This window comes from Monomorium pharaonis, chromosome 10, assembly GCF_013373865.1.
Source record: "Monomorium pharaonis isolate MP-MQ-018 chromosome 10, ASM1337386v2, whole genome shotgun sequence".
NCBI lineage: Eukaryota > Metazoa > Arthropoda > Insecta > Hymenoptera > Formicidae > Monomorium > Monomorium pharaonis.
In genome coordinates, this window is record NC_050476.1 from 10,070,213 (window position 1) to 10,095,547 (window position 25,335).

At 34.5% G+C, this 25,335-nt stretch overlaps 1 protein-coding gene across 10 annotated transcripts in view; it reads left to right on the plus strand.

The window, feature by feature from the left end:
- The window catches only part of LOC105833366, a 303,435-nt gene that overhangs the window by 209,058 nt on the left and 69,042 nt on the right, over positions 1-25,335 (plus strand). For 9 of the 10 annotated variants that reach the window (XM_028194774.2, XM_028194775.2, XM_036292848.1 and 6 more), the window contains 2 exons: positions 67-294; positions 1,114-1,219. In XM_028194774.2, the coding sequence (XP_028050575.1) occupies positions 67-294; positions 1,114-1,219 (334 nt within the window). The remainder of the gene's footprint in view (positions 1-66; positions 295-1,113; positions 1,220-25,335) is intronic. The other variant, XM_012675065.3, reaches the window with a different exon arrangement.

Genomic DNA, 25,335 nt, shown 5'->3' on the forward strand with positions numbered 1-25,335 from the left:
ATTTTTATGGATATTTTATAGATTCTTATATGTTGAAAAATTAAAATACGATGTTTGCCCTCGCAGAAATCTACAGGACATCGATAGACGGATTTTCAAAAGATGATGACCCGACTGAATTGCGAATCAATTTTGAGCAGTTTTGTGTTCTTGCCAGCGAGTTGTCGTGGACACGGACGAAGAATAATGGCGTCTCTTGTGAAAGTGAGATACCTTCAGTATGGAATATATTATGTAGGAAGACTTCAAATTTCTTGCGCCGAGTTATCGTACATCCCTTTAATCGCTTCCTAGGTATTTTTGATTTTCGACAATTTCCCACGATCTTCAGTTCCTGGCGAAAATTTTTCTCATAATATTTAAAAAATTTATATATTTTAAATTTATGAAGCTTTTTATAAAAAACATTTTGCTTTTTAAAATTTTTTAGAAACGCAGATTTTTAAAAATATCTTTATATTTTTCAGATTTTATAAGATTTCTTTAACAATTTTGACATGAGAATTTTTTAGAAAACATCAAAATTGATGAATGAGCATGCGTGTGTGCGTGCGTGCATGCGTGTATGCAAAGAATTATTAGAAAAAATGTAGACTTTAATTTTTTATTACTCAAATTAAATAATTACTCTAATAAAATAATGATAAAATAATAAAATAATTTTAAAGATAACCCTCTACAATTAGGCTTCAAAATAAATAAATAAATACTTATTTTAACACTTTAATATATAAAATGTTATACCAAATACAAATTTACACCTGTGTGTAAAAATTGATATTAATTTAAATATTCTTATTTGAGTATTTTGAGATATTATATTTAAAAATCTGAAAAATATTTAGTTTTTAAAAAAATTATTGTTGAAGTGTTTCAATTTGTACATAAAAATTAAGGAAATTAAAAAATATAAAATTTATATATATTGTAAAAATTTTATGAAAAAGTCAGAAAAATTTTCACTACAGGTATATACTTACTGTTTACTCACTTCTTGACTTTCCATTTTTCTCATTTTTCCCAAAATCGAGCATTTGATTTCATATTTTTGTAGAGCAGGTCAAAAACGGTGCTTACACTATTTGAACATTATCAAGACTTAAACTTTTTTAGATTGGACCAATTCCTTCGTACAAGAATTTGAACAAAGAGATATTTACATTGGCGTAGTCAATAAAGATCTGTTTTGGTTAGAAACATCCGCAGCACCATTGATAGAGTGAGTATATCAGTAATCCACTGATGACAGGCTATTAAGTATTTTTAAAAATTTAGAGAAGTTAAGAAAATCGGAAATTTTAGAAAGTTTTTTTATTCTTAATTCCTTCGACGATATTGATCTTATATAACGCGGAAAATTGTGTGTCTCTGACGTCATATGGCGCACATTGTTTTGTTTTTGATTAACCGGTCTTGATTTTTATAAAACTTACTTAGGAAGTACTTATGAATTTTTTGAGTCGCTAAATACAAAATTAAAATAAAAAATAAAATTTAAGATGACAGACTCAATATGGTTGTTGAAAAAAACCAAAATCTATATGATTGATAGAACTTAGTGTTTGAGAGTTTTGTGGATTGTTAAATACGAAATCAAAATGCAAAATAACGAACTATAACCGTTGGCATTGTACTTGTTACGCGAAAAAGACTCCGCACTTTTCTTACGGAAAATAGGTTTTATACAAATTGGCTCAAACTCTGGCAAAAGATAACAGAAGGTATGCCGATTAAAAGTTGTCATTTCTAAGTCAATCCACTCTGAGTCACTTTTGACTTAACGATGCTTGAAAATGAAAGTAAACGTGTCATGTATTTCGAATAATACATATTGTATATACGCGCGCGCGCGTGTGTGTGTGTGTGTGTGTGTGTGTGTGTGTGTGTGTGCGTGCGTGCGTGCGTGCGTGCGTGCGTGCGTGCGTGCGTGCGCGCGTGTGCGCGCATTTGTTTGACGTCTGGTGTGCATAACGGCAGAAACTACATCTTTTGGTTGTTCGGTTGATAAACCATTCTTGCTTAGGTTAGAATGCGCGCGCGCACGCACGCACACACACACACACACACACACACACACACACACACACACACACACACTCTCTCTCTCTCTCTCTCTCTCTCTCTCTCTCTCTCTCTCTCTCTCTCTCTCACGTATATATGTATTATTTAAAATGCATGACAAGTTTTTTTTTTTAAGCGCCGCTTAACTAGAAACGTTTTTAGGTGTAAATCTCCGATTTGAATGAGCTTGAAATACGTTGTCGAGCAGCTAAAAATAAGAGACACGTATTTTCTTAAAAGTATCCAAACGCACATTTAAGGAGTAAAAGAGCCGTTAAAAAAAATTAGTTTTTCTTTTTGGGGCGAATATCGATGAAACTATATAAGAGATTTAAAAAGTGTTTAGTAATTATGTACATTAGCGATTTCTCACCGATCTTGATAATCTTCAAATATGTTGTTAGTGTTATTATTTTGAACAACTTTTCCCTATACATGTTACCACCGCTTGACTTTAGTTTCATACACAAAATTAAAAAAATTTTTTTAATTTTATTAGTTTTGAAGCAGAGGGAGGGTGGGATGCAGAAAACGCGCGAGCGGGGTGCAGGGGGAGAGGCTTCGCCCCTTTGCTCTGCTCTGTAAGCAGTGGGGAACCATAAAATGAATTTTATCGATCTAAATAGGGGGGCACATACTCAAAATGTTGAACATTGTTGGCGTGAAACTAGGGCCAATATTTTGCGATATGGACTTCAAGAAAAACATTAAGTTGGTTATATAGCCGAATTTTTGTTTCGACGGCGACATGACTTTAAGGTGAGAACCTCATAAAATAAAATTTTTGAGCAATTTTCAATTTTTGCTTAAATTGATAGGAAAGGGCATGGCAGGATAAGTATGTATGTGCTGTCTCCGCATGGATTTGATTGAGATTTTTTTAAAAAGTTGGTATTGATGTAAGATGAAATTTCTTCAAGTATTATATCTGAAAAATAATTTTTATGGGAGTTATGGGGAAAAGAAGAAAAATCGAAAAAAAAAAATTTTTTTTTTAAACTGCTGAACCGATATTGATTTAAAAAAATATATATTATAGATTTCAATTTCACAGTGTTATTTAAAAATTAAGAATTTTTTTTTAAATACATGGGGAGTGCCATCGACTCGCGATCGAGCATCTATCGTCTTGATCGCTCTCTTCCGCACCAGCCGTCATAGATATCGTTTCGGCAGCTTGGCCGTCCTCGCGAGAAGGAAAGTGCCGTGAGGGCGTGTCAGGAAGCAAGCCAGGGCCTTAACGAGGACCCGGAGGAACCTGGAAGCCGCTGAAGCGTGTTAGTGTCATTGTAAAGCCATTCGCGAGTCGGCGGATCGCGCTCGCGTGATGAGGTCGAGCTCATTGGTGTTGCGGGAGCACGCTAGGACGTACTCGTTAGTGTGAGGTAAAAAGAGCGATCGACGCCCGTCGCCGGGAGTTTGCGGAGGCTAGAGTTTGCGTATCAAAGCGTCGCGTATGGCAGGGGCTATAATCTCTTATGTATTTTTTGTGACCAGCGTTTGTGGCGCCGCCTGTAAGACAATCAACCGAACTGAACTAAAAATCAATATGGCTGTTTAAAAGCAGTATGGCCGTAGTAATAAATGCGAATAAATGCCCGTGTGTCGGATATCACAATCGTCCAGAATTTTGTAATAAATCTTGTGCATATGTGTTGAGTCGGATATCGCAATCGTCCGCAGTGTTGTAATAAGTCTGGTTTTGAGATTGAGTACGACAAGATGGTAAGAACGTGTTATTAAAACGTGTGTGTCGGGAAGAGATGTGCCAAGACACGTTTTCCCGAGAGATAAAGATCGGAAAACAGAAAACTTTGGTTTTTGGTTTAAACAATTGTTTAAATAAAATTGTATGATGTAAAATATATAATAATAAATAAAATATTACAGGAAATATTAATTTGTTTCATTTATTCACAATTTGTATGCGTGCATGTGTGTGCGCACGTACATCAAGGAGTTGATTGGTAAGAGGAGTGAGGTGAAAGGGGAGAGAGCGGCCATACTGATTTTTAGTTTGGTTCGGTTGATTGTCTTACAGTGGTGGCACCACAAACGCTGGTCAGGAAAAAACGGGAGATTGTTGCCCCTGGCGTGTTACGCGCTTTCTGAGGATAGTGGCCCCCGGTGACGAAGGAAAGAGCATCCGTTCGCAAGAAAAGCCCGATAGCGTGGTCGCCATCCCGTTGCACGCCCGAGTTGTGTGCTTGTCGGATCGTGGTGCGTGCGTCGCGCGTTCACGCTGCGGTTTGTGCATGGGGCTTCTCTAATATCTTTGCGTCATTGTTATCTCTGTTTATCTCGTTCCGTTAATATCGCGTCTTAATCTTATTGTTAATTCCGCGTCGCGCTATTTCCGTTACTTTCACATCCTAGTATTATTCGCAATTCCGTGTCTTATTGCTATACTATTGATATCGCGCCTTTTTCTATTTTTGTTGTTCCCTTTGTGCCTTTTGGTTAATTCTGTTATTTTTGATTTCCCTCTTAAACTCTGTAACTTGCGCGTTAAGCGAAATTTCTGTTCCATTTCTTTGCTATCTTATTAATTATTATTGTTGTTTTCTTTCTCTCGAATAAACGCGCTATTAATTTGTTCTACAATAGGAGTGTAAATTATTTCTTTTTTCGTCTCGCGTAAACGAACGTCCGTCCGTAGCATACCGCCCCACTCCTCTACCGAAATCGGAGCGGATGGCTAATTACCCTGATCGAGCGTGAAGCGGGATCTTGGAGCTACTTTCGTGGGATCTCGCTTGTGATTCGACGTGACGGAAGCGCGCGTCTGGCGCCCAACATGTGATAATTTGCACGGATCGCTCGGCGATAATTCGAGGGGTGCTTAAGGGAACGTCCATCCTCTCTCTCCTCTCGTACCGTTTTTGATCCGCATCGCGGTTCCGCATGGCGGAACGTGAAACGCGTGACAATATATACATAATGTATACGTATATTATATTATTAAATATGTATGTAGGGTGGTTGACTATAAACATACAAACTTTATAAAAAAATAAAAAGCATTGAAATAAGTACAACGAACGGGAAACAATTAGAATCGATTACATAAAGTTTTGAGAAAAATTGCTAAGAAGAACTGCTAAGACTGCGAATAAATGCGCAGTGGACGAGCATCGTGGGCCTCAATCATCCTGTAAATACATTTCAAACAAAATTGCCTTTTTAAAAAGGTAAAAAAAGCGCCAAGTGCATGGTTATTTTTTTATGGAAAAAAATCACAAATCTTAGAGATAGTTTGACGAAACCTTTGATGAAATTTAATCTAAGTGATATATATCTTTATGGTTGAAAAATATCACATTTATTTACGTATCAAATAAAGCCGAGATAATACTTTTTACTAAATTCAAATAAAATTATATATATTATATACACTGTGCACTGGCGCAAAAAAAATGAGACAAAAATTTTGACCGATTTTTAGGCAATCTTTAAAGTGATGCAACTTTGTGAAAAATCACCCAATTACATGTACTTTTTTTAAATTGAAGGGCAAAGACTCTACTTTGAGAATTTCTAGGCAAAAGTTTGATTTGTTAAGTGCGAACCTTTTGTATCGCATGAAAACCAAACATTTTTTTTAATTGAAAAAAGTAAAAGTTTGTTATCATTTTTCACAACTTTCTCGTTAAAATCTGACTAATATTAATCCAGATTCTTAAAGTTTATTCTTTTCTAAGCAATTTAAAAAAATACATGTCGATACGATGTTTTTTGTTGATTGCACACGAGTTTGAAATTTGCACTGCATTTTAGGATATTTTAGCGAATAAATACGGTATTTTTTTAATATCATGAATTTTGAGTATCAATATGATATTACACATTGGTTTTATTCTTGTTTAACTTAGTCATTAATTTATTATAATTTATGTACTTATTAATTTATTATAATTTTAATAAGACAATAAATTACATTAATTAATGGTAAAAAATTTAATAAAAATTATAAATAATATTATCAATGCTATCAATGATTAATATCAATTGATCTGCTCGACGATCGCGATGCTGAGATGACGGGGGGAGCATAGGTGCCTTTCGTCAAGCGTCAATCGCTGGCCGCTGAACGCACGCTTTCGTGGCAGCCTTGGAGGAAGAGAGACGGACGTCTCTCTCTGTTTAATAACCGAGTAGAGGCAGGCGCAGCGAGAGCGACCGAGCCGGCCCGAGACTCGAGGTACAAACGCGACCAGCTTGGGTGCTCGGCGGAGCACCCAAGGTGCTCGCGTCCCAAAACGTGCACCACTGATGGGACTTTCTGTTTTTTATTATATATTCTTGTAGCCCTCGTTGAGACATTTCCAAAACACTGCAATAAAGCTTCTTTTGGTTAAGCATTTCCTCAGATATTTTAAAATTTGTTATGATACGTTTTAATACAAAATATGAAATATCTCGTAAATTAAAGGAGAAAGATCCAGCCATTTAAGGCAAGATTGGAGGAAAATTTAAAAAAAAACGAACATTGTAAATATTCAATAATTAGATTAATATAAATTTGGTAAAATAAATGCTAATAGAGCCAGAGCAGGATAGAGTTTGCTTGTAATATTGTAATATATATTTCGCAAGAAGACTACTATGTTTGCAGCAGACGTTTTGGCGCATTGGTTTCGGCCATCTTCAGTGCATAATAATTTTCAATTATACGTCAGTGCAGTTAAAGAATCGTTATTCTGAATGTAAAGTTATTTGTTATTCCTTCCCATTCCGTTTTACATTCAGAATAACAATTCTCCAACGCACTGATGTATAATTGAAAATTATTATGCACTGAAGATGGCCGAAGCCAATGCGCCAAAACGTCTGCTGTAATCATAGTAGTCTTCTTCCGAAATATATATTACAATATTACAAGCAAACTCTATTTCACTAAACTTATATTAATTTAATATTAAGAGCCTTTCTAGATATATTACTATTGTCTAAATTTCAATAATTAGAGATCTGTTATTATCTGTTGTTTTTACGGGCTACTCAGTATCAGTCGCTTTCACGACTACTTATTATCAGTTGCTTTTGTGGCTACTCAGTATATGTTGTTTTCGCGGCTGCTCAGTATCAGTCGCTTTCGCGGCTACTGAGTACTGGTCGCTTTCACGGTTATTCATTATCAGTCGTTTTCACAGCTATTCATTATCAGTCGCTTTCATGGCTACTCTGTATCAGTTGCTTTCACGGCCACTTAATATTAGCCGCTTTCGCGGCTATTTATTATCAGTCGTTTTCATGACTACTCAGTATTTGTTGTTTTCACGGCTACTTACTATCAGTTGCTTTTGTGGCTATTCAGTATTTGTTGTTTTCACGGTTATTCGTTATTAGTCACTTTTACAGCTACTCGGCATCTCTTGTTTTCGCGGTTATTCAGTATCTGTTGTTTTCGCAGCTACTCAGTATCTGTTACTTTCACGGCTACTTTGTATCTGTCGTTTTTACGACTACCACATATCAGTTATGTATTTATTCTTTAATTATTAAAGTACATATTTTGCATTGTTTGTATTATTTTGTCAAAATACAACACCTTACTGAACATGAACGAATTTTTTTTTATGATACGAGGTTGGGGAAACAGACAAAGGTCATATAATGATGTTAGGCAGCTCTTCAATGCAATGTTCAGGAATGAAAATTTGAAATCTACAAAACGTTTTGAAGAAACTGGTAGCATTAAAAACCGCTCAAAAACAGGGAGATTAGTAACAGCAACAAATCCTGAAAAGTCATTGGATGTTTTACAATCCTTTGTAGAGAATGCACATAGTTCCACTCGCAGAACAGCTGTAGAACATGAAATAGATCAGAACGCTGCAAAATATTAAACAGAATAAATTCCATCCATACAAAGTTTATCTAATACAAGAGCTGAATGAAAACGATTTTAATCGACATCTAGAGTTTTGTAAATTAATGGAAAGAATAGATGCAAAACCTGATTTTCTTTACAACATATTTTTTCAGACGAACCAACGTTTGAAATTAATGGTAATATTATTCGACACAATTGTAGATTTTGGTTGGATACAAATCCTCATTGAAAACTAGAATATCATACTCAATATCAGGATAAAGTAAATGTTTGGGCAAGTATTTTAAATAATATTTTGATAGGTCCATTCTTTATTAAAGGAAATTTAAATGTAATGTATGAAGATATGTTGAGAAATTAAATAATTTCTGCGATAAGGGCCATTGTTGATGAAGACATTGAGAACATTTGGTTCTAAGGATGGTGCTGCGCCACACTATGCAAGAAATGTTCGTATTTGAATATAGATTTCGCTGAACGATGGGTAGGGAGGAAAGGTCCGATTGAGTGGCCAGCTCGATCGCCAGACCTTTTACCTTTCGACTATTTTGTATGAGGCTACCTGAAGAGTAATGTTTATGTTACAAAACCACAAACTGTACACGCTCTGCGTCGTCGAATCCTTGATGAAACTGCGCTTATTCCCAGGGATTACATTAGGAACGCTACTTCAGGATTTTACCATCGACTAGCACACTGTCAAACTGTGAATGGTCGACATTTTGAAAATTTGTTGTAAACTTGCTTTGAAAAGGTAGATCCTTCCTTGATCTTGCCTTAACTGGCCGGATCCTTTCTCGATCTTGCCTTAACTGGCCGGATTGTTTCCGATCTTGCCTGAACTGGCTAAACCTTTTCTGACCTTGCCTTAATTGGCCGGATCCTTCCTAAATTTTGCCTTAATTGAGCGAATCTTTTTCGATCTTGTCTTAACTAGCTGGTTCTTTCCCGATCTTGCCTTAACTGGCCGGACCTTCCTTGATCTTGCCTTAGATGGCCGGATCTTTTTGTTTTATTTTACGAGAGATTTCATATTTTGTATTAAAAAGTATCATGACAAATTTTAAAATATCTCAGGAAATGTTTAACCAAAACAAGCTTTATTATAGTGTTTTGGAAACGCCTCGACGAGGGCTACAAGATTATGCAGTAAAAAATAGGAAGTCCCATTAAAAAAATTTAAGGTAATTTTGTCCTGACCTTGGCAACGCCATGCAAAGTCAAACTGATAGGATCAGTAAATACAGTTTTTTTAACCTTACAACTTTTGTTTGAAACATTTCTTTCTAAAATGCGTAGTTTCCGAGATACTTAAGGGTTCCTGTATTTTTTTTCTCACCCTGTATATAGAGTTGAATTTGATGAAAAGTATTATCTTGGATTTATTTGGTATATAAATAAATGTGATATTTTCCAACCATAAAGGTATATTCCAACCATAAAAGTATTTACAACATTTAGGATTTGTGATTTTTTTTTTCTTAGAGAAAAACCATACACTCGGCGCTTTTTTAAAATCTTTTTAAAAAAATATTTTGTTTGGATAATGTATATACAGGGTGATTGAGGCCCATGATGCCCGTTGATTGCGCGTTTATTTGCACATCTTAGCAATTTTTCTCAAAAGTTTATGTAGTCGATTCTGATTGTTGTACCTATCTCAATGTTTTTTATTTTTTTATAAAATTTGTACGTTTATAGCTAATCACCTTGTGTATATATTTAATAATATATACCAGTGCTTGAGCCTAGTTGCCTTTTTCGAGCCGATTCCCGAACGCGCCGCCTCCTATGTCCCCATTACCGCGCGCGGCCTTGACGGCCGAGCCGCCGATCTCGCCCGTACGCTTTGTCTCAGGACAGCTCTGTATAAGAAATAGTGTCCTACACCACAAAATTCATTAAAATTACTTTAAGTAAATAATTTTTGTTTTTATAAACAAAAAAGTACTAACTTTTTTATTACTAATTTATTTCATATGTAGTATAACATGTAAAAACATAATATATAAATTAGAATTTTGATAATAGTTTAATTTTCACATCACCCGAGGTATTATTATTAGGCCCACTGGGGAAACCACTTAAAAAAAAAACGCATCAATAATAGTTTTCCACCTCACGGGTGATGTGGAAAACTATTATCAAAATTCTAATTTACATATTATGTTTTTACATATTGTTATACTACATAAAATAAATTAATAATAAAAAAGTTAGTACTTTTTTGTTTATAAAAACAAAAATTATTTACTTAAAGTAATTTTAATGAATTTTGTGGTGCAGGGCACTATTTCTTATACAGAGCTGTCCTGAGACAAAGCGTACGGGCGAGATCGGCGGCTCGGCCGTCAAGGCCGCGCGCGGTAGTGGGGGCATAGGAGGCGGCGCGTTCGGGAATCGGCTCGAAAAGGGCAACTAGGCTCAAGCACTGATATATACGTATGCATTGTATATGTATAATTGTATATGTATATAAATAATGAAGTATATATATATATATATATGTATATATATATATACAATTTGTTATGTTTATATATGTAGTATTCTTCCTATTATTTTGAAAGTTAAATATATCATATTAGAGAAGTCAGATTTTTTCTACAAAAAAATGGTGATAATGTCTTATTTGGATTCCATAGAACCAATTCAAAAAGATTTTGACAATTTTTGGGATTGAAACTCATAACATATTTTTTTTTTAATCAAAATCGGTTTAGCCGTTTTCGAGAAAAAAATTTTTTTTTATTTTTTTTTCCATAACTTCCCTAAAAATTATTTTTCAGATATAATACTAGAGGAAATTTAATCTCACATCATACATTGTAAAAATCTCAATCAAATTCGTGCGGAGACAGCACACACATACTTATCCTGGTATGTCCTTTACTCTAGAATATAATAAGAAAAGTTAAAAAGTGATCGGAAATTTCCTTGTACTTGATTTAAAAAAAAATGAAACAATTAAATTTGGGCGGAGCACTCAGGTAAACGAGTGCTTGTCGGGCTTTTGGTCCTTTTGTAATAAATTTAATATTAATTTAATATTCGAGGAACAGAAAGATTTGCTCTATTGCCCTGGAATCGCAGATTAGCAAAAAACTGCGGTAAATTAAAATAAATTACGATTTTTTCATGATTTTTCTTATTCAAACTTTAAACGCGTTTTTCTCGAAACGCAACATTTCGCACGCCCAGCAACGTAGCTCAAAAACTAATCTTTCAATTTTTATAAAATTTACTAAAAATATTTTACAGATAATTGGCCTCAACATGACGTGCTCCGATTTCCAATTTTTAAATTTAAAACATTGTTATTAACAATTGTTTAATAAAAGAAAATTAATTTTTTTTAAGTTTTGCTATTTTTGCAAATTCACAAATTTTAATAAAATAAAAACGTCATGCGGAGTGTTTTTACATAAACTAAAGGACCTATTTTGAATTTTTTGTTTTAGTTCATTTTTGTAACCTGTACGCTGCACGGCGCATTTTCTAGACGCCATTTTTAAGCCGCCATTACACCGTTACTATTACGTTGAAAATTAAAGTTTAAAAAAATATTTTACATTAGAACGTCCGTAAAATTGTCCCTCAAATTTCAAATTAATCTACGCATTACATTAAAAAAAAAATCTTGAACAGGCCGTTTACATGAGGTTCCCTCTAATACAAGAATAGTTGCGTTTTTTGACATAATGGCCGAAATTTTTTAAATTTTTAGTAATAATAATGAAGATTAAGGTAATTATTTACATTAGCGATTCCTCACTGATTTTGATGATCTTCAAATATGTTGTTAAAGTTGTGAAAGTTTTAGGCCGCGCTCAGCATTTCGTCGCTTCTGAATAAAAGGGCGTAACTTAGAAGCCGTTTGAAAAGGGTGTTAATTCTGAAGCCGATTGAAAAGGCGTTAATTTGCAAGCTGATTGAAAAGGGCATTAACTCGAACCTTGATTGAAAAAGGCGTTAACTCGGAAGTCGGTTGAAAAGAGCGTTAACTCGAAAGCTGATTGGTAAAGGCGTTAACTGGGAAGCCGGTTGAAAAGCGTTGATTCACCTGCTAAAATTTTTCGCTTTATTTTAGTTTTGCAGCATTGCCGAAATAATTTTGGTGCTTGATTTAAAACATAAACATTGAAACAAAAATGAATATGCACATATAAATAGAACACCAAAATTATTTCGGCAATGTTATCAAAATTTACTTAAATTGAAGAGAAAAATTTGAGGGCGCGAATTAACGCCTTTTTAACCGGCTTCTCAGTTAACGCCTTTTCCAATCGGCTTCTCACTTAACGCCTTTTCTAATTGGCTTCCGAGTTAACGCCCTTTTATACAGAAGCGATGATTTGTTAAAAAATAATTAACACAAGTTTTATGTTAATAATAGTAAACATTGACAGTTTACATGATTAAGAAGTACACTTAATCGACACTTCTTCGCTGTGGTCACACACACACACACACACACACACACACACACACACACGGGGGTGAGGGTGCAAGAGTGGGCCTTCGCCCTTCTTCCGCACCCACCCTGCCGATAGGGGTTTCTTATGCAGAAGTGCGCAAAAGTATCATGCGTATTTTGTTGATGATAAATTATGACTTAATTGACATAGTTATTTTTCAACAAAGTGCGTACTGTACTTTTGCGCACTTTTGTCCGAGGCACCGCTATCAGCGGGGTAAGTACGGGAGAGAAAAGCGACTCTCCCTCTCCTCCCGTTGTGTGTGTGTGTGTGTGTGTGTGTGTGTGTGTGTGTGTGTGTGTGTGTGTGTGTGTGTGTGTGTGCATGTGTGCGTGTGTGACCACAGCGAAAAAATGTCCTATTGTATTTATTAAATTTTTTTTGTTAATAACTTTTGTGTATAACTCAAAAACTAAGACCGAGCGGCGATAACATGTATAAGGAAAAGTTGTTGACCCTGACAACATATTTGAAGGGCATCAAAATCGATGAAGAATCGCTAATGTAAATAATTATTAAATTTTTTCAAGCAGAAGTTAAATAACTCCAGAAGTACTATAAAACAATAGAAAAAATTTTTCGTTTTAATTTTTTTAATACCCCCATCACTTAACTTTTTTTCAAAATTTTGATATTCATTTGTGACAAAATCGTAGGTTATTTTATTACAATTTTAGCCATACGTGTATAATAAAGTTATGCTATGGAAAATCATTTTTTAGAATTAATTATAACCCCTCTACAGATACGCTAAGGGGCACTAAAAATTTAATTATCAATATCGCATTAAATGCTTTCTAAAAAAACTAAAAAATGTTTTAAAAAAAATTTTTTTCACACGTTGGAAAATTATTTTATCTATAATTTCATTTTATATCATTTTAATTTTGAGTTTATTTATTTTTAATTTTATTATTAATTTTTATTTATTAATATTTACATATTAAATTTTATTTTTTATTCACATAATATATTTAATATAAGAAAGTTAATATAAAACGCTTATTTTTTTATACGTTTTTAAAATGGAAACTTGTACTCATCCTTTCTTACGGAAAGATGAACAGAACGTGTTGCGTGAAGATTCGAACGCATAGACAAGCACGGAAAACGTATTTGTAGAGGGGTTATAATTAATTCTCGAGAATTTTCTCAAGGTTTTTCATAGCATAACTTTATTATACATGGCTGAATTTGTAATAAAATAACTTTTGGTTTGGTCATAAACGTTTTGAAAAAAATAGTGGAAGTATTTTAAAAAAATTTTGTTCATTGTTTTATAATATTTCTGGAATTATTTAACTTCTACTTAAAAAATTTTTTTTAATCTTTTATAGTTTCGATATTCGCCCTGAAAGAAAAAAACAATTTTTTTTACGGGTTTTTTCCCTAAACATGCGTTTAGGTATTTAAAAAAAAATACGTGTCTTTTATTTTGAGCTGCTATACAACATATTTTACGCTTATTCAAATCAGAGGTTTACACTTAAAAACGTTCCCTTGTGAATTAAAAATGACTCACAGAATTGACTTAGCAATGACAACTTTTAATCGGCACGCTTTTAGCTATCTTTCGCCAGAGTTTGAGCCAATGTGATCAAATCTATTTTTCAAAAGAATAGTGCAGAGTTTTTTATTTTAAAAAGCATGTGTTTTTTATATATTACGTTTTTAGAGTGAAATTACGAATAAAAATGCACCTATCCTATATGTATATTATGTATTCGTATTCGTTATTTTACTCTCAGAATATAATATATTTAAAAAATGCTTTTTTAGAAATTTTTGCACAAGTATCGTGCTGACTTTGTAGCCCGTCATTTCTTTAAGTTAGTGCTCGGTGATAGTTGCACTTTTTGGGCAGATTTCAGAGCCTACCGTTTCCCCACTACCGCGTGCGACTTTGACGGCTGAGCCGCCGATCGCTCGCCAATGCTTCAGGCGCATTGCGATAAAGAAGTATACTGGAGGTCGTATCTAAAATATTTTTCTTCTTAAATAATATTTATTTTTATTAAATAATTAAATATTAAATTTTATTATTTTTGATGAAATACAATTACAACTTTGACAATAGCTTTCCACATCACCCGTGAGGTACTATTGTTTAATATATATTTTTTTATTAGTAATTTTCCTAGTAACCCTATTCCACTAATAATAAAACGTTATGACATAACAAATAAGAAAACAACTTTTTTATAAAATGAAAAAGTAATTTGAAAAAAACTTAACGTAATTTGTCTATCGTTTAATATACTATAATTTAATATAATTTAAGTAATTTAATATAAAAAAATTTAATGCGATTTTTTAGGTCATTTGCACGATTTTACTAAAGATGGTATATCTACAGAGATTTGAAAAGAATTAACTCGTATTAGCGAAGATGATGTTTTATCGCTTAAAGGAAAACGTTTTTTGTTTTCGTAAGTTTTATTTTTGAAAATGACATTCACATAAACATATGCACCCAACAGAGAAAATTAGAAGACCTAAATTTTTTATGAGTGGATAACATAATCTAAAATATCTGTAGATATACAATTTTTAGTAAAATCGTACAAACGACCTAGAAGATCGCAATAGATTTTTATATATTAAATTAATTTTTATTAAATAATAGATAAAATTGGCTTTAGTTTTTTTAATTACTTTTTTTTTATTATTATTATAAAAATGTTGCTTTCTTGTTTACTAGCGGCGAATTCGGTTTGATTGCATCAGTACGCACTAATGCACTCATTTAGTGCAGTTTAGTTTTTCCCATTCTGAATACAAGACAACAGAATACGAAACACTAAACGAGAGTGCACTAGTGCGCACTGGTGCACCCAATCGAATTTGACATATGTCATAATATTTTATTGTTAGTGGCATAGGCTTACTACTGGAGAAACCACTATTTAAAAAACGCATTAAACAATAGTACCTCACGGGTAATGTGGAAAGCTATCATTAAAGTTGTAATTATTTAATCAAAGATATATTATTATAACATATATATGTATATAATAACTGTAAATACATATAGTAATATTAATAATAAAGTTTTCAATATTTAATTATTTAATAAAAAAAAAATTATTTAACGAGAAAAATATTTTAGATATGACCCTTCAGTATACTTGTTTACAGAGACGCGCCTGAGGCGGTCACGTGCGTGTTCAGCGGCTCGGCCGTCAACGAATGGTAGGCGTCGCTTCTGAAATCTGCCCGAAAAGGGCAACTATCTCCGAGCACTGCTTTAAGTTAATAAAAGTAAGAGTTTTAATATTTATTATTTATTATATTATATTTATATAAATAAATATTTATATATTTATTATTATTAATATGAAAATGGAATATATATGCAAGTTCAAAATTGCTCAATATGGCTGCATAAAAACCAAGATTTGTCCAAGATTGATAAATTCTAGTGCTTGAGGATATGCGTCACTGAATATGGAATAAAATAAATCGTTATTTCGTTAAACGCAATATAGATATAGTTTAATATAATAGTATTGTATTGGATCCGAATTTTGAAATTGTGACCTTAAATTCAGCGATAAAGAAACTTTTAGGTACCGGATATTGTAAAAATCTGATCACTTTTTTTTCTTGCCTACAGAGGCACAAACGAAAATTCTGCGCGCCATCAAAAAGGTTAAAAATCATGTTTTTTCGTGGGCTTAAATAGGTAGTCAGGACAATGTTGTAAATTTTATTTTAATTTTAAGTAAAAATATGTATATACAATACATCTTACAAAATTGTTTCTTTCATATTGTTGGTAATGCAAAGTGCAGCAATCGATTAGCAGTGAAAACACATTCACGTATATTTTTTTGTAATTCGTGAATTTTTATAAAAAAGGTCAGTGACAGAAGACAATACAGCATTATATGTTTAATCATGTTTTGAAAATTCAGTATTTTAATATTAATTTTAAAACAATGATTAAACAGTATACAGTTATATAAAATTTTAGATGTATAACTTAATTCTTACTTTTATATTTAATCAACTGCAGTACCTTTTAATTTAAGTTTTTTCCGCTCTATAGTCGTTTTGAAGTGCTGCCACCCTTAGCTTTAAAACGAGATATAATAGTTTTAATAATGCTGCTGATATAGGATATATTTAGGGAGCTCGCCTTTAGCTCTATCTAATGCTAATGTCATTCAGAGAACTTGTTACCAACGCTAGCAATGCCATTTGTAACGTCATTGTCATAGTAGTGTTTGACGTTATAACTCACGCTATCAACATTCTTGGAGATAGTGCGTTAGCATATGCGAGCTTTATGAACAGTAGTAGCGATAGTGTTCATATAATTTCAAGCGCAATTTCGGTCGTTTCTATCGGCTGCCATGGTCAAAATCGTCTAACTCGCCAACAAGTAAGGACGAACATTTTCCAAGACGATTAGCGCAGCGCCCGTTATCTCGTGAAGATGAGCGAACATTTAAGACAACGGATTTAATGGTAAACTAAGAGAATCAGGAGAATTCTTGGAGACTGTGAATAAATGTTGAACTTGCGTTAAGCTAAACTAAGTTAAACGAACACAAGCGAAACTTTGAGAGAATGTTCAAAAGGTTGGCGATTATATTGATCTATCCAGGAAGATTACTAAAATATGCACTGATTAGCCTGATGTAATCTAAGAGAGAATCACATTTTAATGCTACCTATCTTTCTTGCACAATCACGTTGAAAACTTATGACGTATTGTTACTACACACATTTAACCGATTAATTTCCTGATCCACCTGTAGATACACACATGCATAGGCATGTGTGAGACACCAAGTGTTGAATACACTGTCCGACAAAATTTAACTTTTTTTTGTAATACGAATGCGAATAGTCATTTTTGACCTGTTTATTTTTACCTGCCGAACACGAATTTGTTGTCAAAAGTTGGCTATCGCGTTACAATTTTGAGAAAATAGCGTCAAAGGAAAAAATGACGATTTCGAGGGTTTTTACGCCATTTTTCTCAACATTGTGACGCGATAGTCAACTTTTGACAACGGATTCGTGTTCAGCAGGTAAAAATACGTCGAAAATGACTATTTGCATTCGTGTTACAAAAACCGACCCGTTTGCACACGGATCCGATTGCACACGGACCCGATTGCACACAGACCTGATTGCACACGATACGATTCCGCATCGCAGAATAATGCAAAAACAACCTAGATAGCACAGAAAATTTAGCATAAATTTTTATAAATATTTTACGAATTTATTTTTAAAAAACATTTTTTAAAAGTTATATAATCGTTTTTCATAAATTATTTAAAAATAATACAAAAATTATTATTAACAATATATAAAATATATTTTTAGAATGTAATGAAAAACATTTATGGTATATAAACTCGAAATATTTTTTATATTTTTGGATTATAATAGCATAAATATTTATTTTTAATATTTTCATAAATATTTATCATAATTTTTTTATATTTGGCAAACTCAAACATAAAAATACGTACAAAATATTTATTATAATATTTTTCTTTCTTATACATATTTTATAGTCGGAAACCCATGTGGTGCAGAAAATGCTTTGTGCGCGCACACACACACACACACACACACACACACACACACACACACACACACACACACACACACACACACACACACACGCACGCACGCACGCACGCACGCACGGGGGGGGCGAGAGGGGCTTTGCCCCCCTCCCGCACCCACTTCGTCCAAGTCGCTAATCCATGTACTATCTGCAATGCAGAATCGTGTGCAATCGGGTCGGTGCGCAATCAGGTCCGTGTGTAATCGGGTCCGTATGCAATCGGATCCGTGTCCAATCGGGTCCGTGTCTAATCGGGAAATACTACTGTGTCCAATCACTTATGTGCGCTGGACAGTCCCGTCTATAAGCCATAACGTTTGATTGTTTTACGGCCTATTTTCTCTATGTTAAATGACTGAACTTTGAAGCTTCATAGTTCAAGTTCGGCACGGTAAATGGTTTTAAAATTTTAACCGGTTATGCGGATATGCGAAACAGCTTGATGTATTAAATCTATTTGTATAACAAATTTTTTCAAAATTATTGAAAATTGATTTGGGAACATAATATCTTGAAAGAGTTCTGCAATGCATTGTTAATGTCTCGTTGCTAGTTGCTAAAAATGGCAACTCTAGTTACAAAACGTTATTTTCAGTTGAAATAAGCAATTGCGGTTACTATAGAAAAGTTTTAATTCTCAACTAAAAGTTGAAAATTGGTTAACTGCTTATTTTTAACCGGAAATAGCGTTTTGTAACTGTTACGTTCAGCTTTAAGGAATCTTGGGTCGGATCGGATGGTTGTAAGGATGTTTAGGAAATGGTGATAAGGCAGGGAAGGACGTAACGTAACGCGACCTAAAGGCACACGCTCGGAGAAGACAAGTGCTTTAGGAGTGAACGCACTTTTTATTACTAGGAAATAAGTGTCAGCGTGCCAATGGGCTTGTTATTACGCTGTTTTTCTAGATTGGTCCTGTTTTAAGTCGGCAATTTAATTGCTTTAACTTGAGATTGGATCAAGTGCTAACTTTGGATCGGAAAAATTGAGACTGGAGGCCCTTTAATAAACTAAACGAATTACTGCTCTCTTTTTAATTATTATAATATTTATTCTTACGAAACAAAAACAAGTTTGTTAAAAATTTGCTGTGGTCTTGTTTCTGTGGTGAGAATAGTGTGATACAATTTCGGGTTTGTGAGATTATTATTTATATTCGATAACATTTTGTAACGGTTCACCTTTCCCGAACGCCTCGGACAGGCTCGCCGGGTGCCAGGATCCGGGAGAAGGGGGAAGCCAACTTGCGTATGCCGATATTAAGTTAATACTTCTTTATTAGAGTTCTTATGTTACGTCTAGATCTTATTCTACGTGAAATCTTACCCTAGGCGCATTACTTAACCTACGAGGATATATAAAATATATATACAACTTAATTCTATTGACGTCAGTCGTATGGGAGCGCGCAAATGCGCAGCACCTTGGCTCGCGGTCGCGGTGCGGGGTCAAGCGGTAACAGGGATGCCGAAAGCCGGCGTGCGCCAGGCGGCGGAACGATCTAATGACCTGCCCCGTCAGCGGGAACAAGGATGCCGAAAGTCGGCGTGCGTCAAGCGGCGGAACGGTCTAATGACCTGTCCCATCGGCGGCAACAAGGATGCCGAAAGCCGGCGTGCGCCAGGCGGCGGAACAGTCTAATGGCCTGCTCCGTCGGCGGAAACCAGGAAGTCGAATGCTGGTGCGTACCAGGCAGCAAAGCGGTCGAGTGACCAGCCCTGTCGACGGGAATGGTGATCGGTCTCAATCGCGCCTGCCTTTTATACCTGCCAGGGCGATCCCTATGCGCTCTCAGCAGCGTAGTGGGAGCGGTTCCCCGTGGGGGAAAGTAGATTCTCGGGGAGGGCGTCTTAGGACGCCGAGTTCCTCATAGTTGGGCGGGTGTTCGGCCCGGGACTAGTGACGTTTGTCACAATTTAGATTTATTGCAGTCATAACACTAGCACTATCAATTAACCTTATTTTTATTATTACACCACAATTTACTATCCTACTTCTTATTTCAAATAGATCTGTTGACATTTTAATACGACAGTGTTAAGGCCTAAAATTTTATAATTGACATTATCTTTAGGTTTATTATTGCAATTATGTGAACATAACTACGAATTAATTTTTATAACAAATTAACATTATGTTAGATGTATTACTGCGACTATATGAACATAACTATGAATTAATTCTTAAATTGAACTTACTAATAAATTGACGAGTTATAATAATAAGGTGGAAGGAGAGAGTAGGAATTTATTTCATGTAATATGGCTGTAGATGGGGGGGGGAGAAATGTAAAAGAAATCTACAGGTACGGCATAAGGGAGAGAACTCGCGGATAGGAAGACAGAGATATGGTTATCTGGCGAGAGAGCAGAAACTACTGTGAATAATGCCTCTAAATGTATTTTTCGATAGTTAAGAAAGTACCTTAGAGAGCGTCTGAAGGAGGATATCTGGGAGAATTGCTAAAGGATATCCTCCAGGGACTCATGGATATAATTGTAGTAATAATAATGGACGAGGGGGTGGAATGTAAAGTTCATCTAAAAACTCGTGCTTGTCAAAAGGCGCAGGGGAAAGTGGGGGTGGTGGCGGTTTTCTGGTGAACTAATGGCGGAGAATGTGGGAGGAGGGATGAGTCGGGGTGAGTCCTCGGAAATAGAGACACCTAGAGATAAAAGGGACTCGAGATGAGTTCTCGAGAATAGAGGCTAGAGACTCGATTAGAATCCTCGGTTGTTGGAAATAAGAGGGAATTATTTAAAAATAAGAGCGTGCCTTAAAGAATTAAGAACGGAAGGGAATAGATAAGTAAAAAAAAAACAAGAAAGAAATTGTGATCGTGGGACTTACTCATTATTAGTTTTCGAACAAATCTGTTGGAATCGAATAGATTTCTTGACCAGATGTGGAACGGCACTACAGTTATTTACACACTGATTTTACATGATTATATTCTACTACAACTACTGCTATACAACTTTTAACTAACTTCATTATTACTCTTCTATTTTTATTTCCATCACTGCTGTTTTATTTTCTTCAACTTTAGCTGTTCTGCTCTACTATATTTTTTAACTAACTAACTGGTCGTGCTCTTCAAGATTTGGTATTTTATATATATAGAGTCTTACAGAGGAAGGATATAAATGTAGGTGGTTCAATTTAGTTATTCTAATTGGTAGGACTTTTCAGGATTGTGTAATGAATGAATTCTAAGTTTTCTTATTGGAAAAAGTTTTTTTTTTTTTTTGATTAATCATACGTTGAGTAATCTGTCGAAAGTTTCTTTGTTTTCTCTCACATTTCTTTAATTTTATTGAAGGGATCTGACCTGTCGCATAGGTTATCTTCTCTTCGGGTTTAAAAAGATAGATAATTCTTTATCGTGCTAAACGTGCTACGGTTTGCAGATGGAGAAAACGATTATTTATTTATTACTAATGTTTGGATTTTTTTATTGCTTATTCTTGTGAGGAATCGTGAAACCCTGTTTCGACGCGAGTTTGTTTTTGTATTTCTACGCTCAGAATTTATTGTTTGTTGACTCAATATTCAAAAGGAGTTGAACTTATCAACTTGGTCGTTTCATCCTTCGATGTTTGTCGTCACGTTTCTAACAGATTAATCCTAGGCGCATGAAAAAATTATCGGAGGCCGTTGAATTTTTTTTGTAATTTCATTTGTTTCTTTGACAAAGGAAAATTGTAGAGTCTGTCGGACATAACAAACTATAATAGCGTATTATAGAATTATTATTCTTAATAATTAGCAACGCATTATAAATTTTTTTTAACGTTTGCGAGTTTTATGAACAGCGGTAGCGATAGTAAACTGTTTATTTGCATGTTTAACTCAGCATTCTTATCTCATCGGCCTTTACAGTGCACTGCCTAAAATGTAAGTGGTAACTTCTTTAATTAAATTTTCGCAAGGAGGTAATTTTTTGCAAGCCTTACTGGCTATAAAGGCGGATGAGTAACGAATATGATTAAGAAGTTGAATGAACTTACCTTAAGTGAAGTTTGATTATAATTATGCGTTCTCGTCCGGATGTATAACTATGTAGTCATACTCCTTGCGTCATCTACAACAGGCTAATTCAAAGTAAAAGAAAACACGTTGTCTGCGCCGTGCTATACGTGTCGGAACATATACTTTCAGAAAAAATTATATAACCTTAATTTTAACAGATAAAATTATGATCCTTTTTTTTAATTTAAAGATAATAATTTATCCATTAAAATGTATTAAGTTTTTAACTATTATACACTTTTAAAAAAAAGATGCTATCGATTTTATTGTTGACAGTTTTTTGCGATGCTGATTGGCTCTCCCGTTGCGCTTACTTCGTGCGAAAGCAACTATCATTGCGATTGAATTTTGACAGATGTCAAATTACAAATATTTGGACCAACAAAATATAAAGCACGTTCTAAAATAAATACAGAATGGTCTAATGTGACGCATAACATCAGATTAGAAAGCAATGCGTTACAATAAATATAGATTATGAGAAAAAATTAAAGACAGAATTAAAATGTTAGAATATTAAAACTTACGTGTCAATGTTCAAGAATCGAACATAAAATATAGGATGTAAATTACATATGAATAATACTCTGAACAGTAAAACAAAATATAAAGGAACATAATGTAAATTACATCAAGCTGGTAACAAGTTTACGAAACGACTAAGAACAAAAACAAGAATTTATTTAAAATATATGTACATGAAAAATAAACATTAAACCAAAGTTATTATTCTATTATATACTGCTTAAATTTTTTGTATATTTCTCTAGATTAATAGAATTCGTGTTTATTTTTATAATGGACGGATTAAAGAATTGAAAAATCGCACACAGGCTTCTAACAGTAGTTTTACAATAGGAAACGTGACTTTTGATACGAAAAGAAGTTTAACAATTCCTTACAATAAAGGTATCATTGATGGTATTAGTCATTACTTGAAAAAAATGGGCATCGACACATTATTCACGGTTCCAAAAAAGTTTGATATTATTATTAAAAAAGGAAAAGATGAGCTTGACGATTTGAAGAGAAGAAATGTCATTTATTATTTAAAGTGCAATGACTGCAGTTTATCCTACATTGGGCAAACAAAACGTTACTTAGAGACACGATTGAAGGAGCATATGAGTAACATGAGAGTAACGAAAGTGAACACTCAGTAGTTAATAAGCACAGAATGTTAGCGAATTATGATTTTGATTGGCAAACGCTTCGATTACATATAGAGAAAACAGTAAAGAACGAGAAATAGCCGAGATGTTTTTTATAAAAATGAACACGAATTCTATTAATCTACAGAATGATACGAAAAATTTAAACATTCTATATAATAAAACAATAACTTTGGCTTAATGTTTATTTTCATGCACATATATCTTAAATAATTTCTTGTTTTTGTTTTTAGTCGCTTCGTAGACTCGTTAGCAGCTTGACGTAATTTACATTATGTTCTTTTATATTTTATTTTACTGTTCAGAGTATTATTTATATGTAATTTATATGTTATATTTTATATTTGATTCTTGAACATTGACACGTAAGTTTGAATATTCTAACATTTTAATTCTGTATTTTTTTTATAATCTATATTTATTGTAACGCGTTGCTTTCTAACTTCATGTTATGCGTTACATTACATTATTCTATATTTATTTTAAAACGTGCTTTATATTTTGTTGGTCCGAATATATTGTCACGCGCGTACTTGCGGGAATGAATAAGACACATTTTCTCTTGTAAAATAAACGGTTTAATTTAGAGACAGAGAATACACGTCCGCTCAAGCGCAAGACCGAAATTCAATTCTTTGTTTATCCGCGTTTTCAAGCTCTTGACAGCTGACAACGTTCTGTCGCGGAAATCAATATATCGATCGGCCAGGACAGCTGACCGATCCAAGGGGCGTAATACTGCCCCTCCTCCTTCAAAAGTTGTCCCGACAAAAACGTTTTAAAGAAAAATCTTCCAGCTGCGATGTTTCAGAAACCACGACCTTGTTCCTCTTCGGCCTGCTGACCGAATTTCCGAACCGTCGTTACAGGTCTAACATCCAACTCAGTCAAGTCTTCAGCCAGCGAAATTTCAGAAGCCTCGACCCAGCTTTTCCTCAGATTGTCGCCCGAGTTTCTCAGCCCAAGTTCGTCAGCCCAGGCTCCAACATTTGGCTTCTTTCGGATTCTTAGGTCCTCTTCTTAGGTCCTTTTCTTAGGTTCTCTTCAGAGATCTCTTTTCGTCCCCCACTTAAAATTTCTTCTCTCCAAGACATCCCTTCTGGATTTCTCCTCTTCACGAGGTGTACACTTCTCGAGGGGTTCTTCAAGAAATTTCTTCTCGTAGTGACAAGGGGGGGGATACTCCCGTGGACCCTTCGCCCTCATGGGCGCTCCGAGTCCCTGCCTCGGCATTTGACTTGAGCCCAGCGGGAAAACCATGGTCAAAAACTGCACCGCGGGCGAGGCAGTCTTCCAAAAATTAAAATTTCTCCCGCGAGGAAAGAACAGCACAACTTACAATTATAAGTATTCGTCGGAAAAATTCTCAAGAAGATCTTCCACCTGTCCTTTTCTCTACGATAAGAAACTCTGTAAAACCAAACAAAAGCAAAGGGCAGAACAACAAAATTAATTTTAAACTTGTTTATAAATGTTACAATTTTCTAAAACTCCGGGCTCTGTCTCCCTAGCCTGCTCTAAATCTATCTACATTAAACTATCTCCCTTTCCTTAAAAGGAGCCAATCTGTCAGAATGAACAATTCTATTACGATGCCTAGGGGACCTGCGTATACAATAGACTACTTTATTCAGCTTTTTAATTATGATTAAGGTCCATCCGAATTCCTTTGTAACTTCAGAGCTAAACCTCTCGTTCTCCGAGGATTGAACAACCAAACTTTTTGACCTTTTTGAAATAAAACTTGCCTGGCCTTCGTATCGTAACGCACCTTCACACGTGAAGAACGAATATTCAAACGCTCCCTAGCTAAAGAACTAATTTCTTTGAGCTTCTGTCGAAGATCTCTCACATAACGTCCCAGCAAAAGAGATACATTTGTTCCAGGAGGACTTTCTCATAAAAGATCAAGAGGCATCCTTAGATCTTGTCCTAAATAAAGCTCAGCGGGAATCAAACCGGTCGCTTCATGTTTCGAAGAACGATAAGCCAAAAGGTACATTGGAATCCAGAGATCCCAATCCTTCTGATTCCAAGAAACGTACTTCGCTAAAAAATTGGTGATGGTTTGGTGTTGGCGTTCCACTTGATCATCAGATTGAGGGTGAAGAGGAGTGGTCCTAGTTTTCTTAATTTCGAAAAGCACCATAAGCTCAGAAAAGA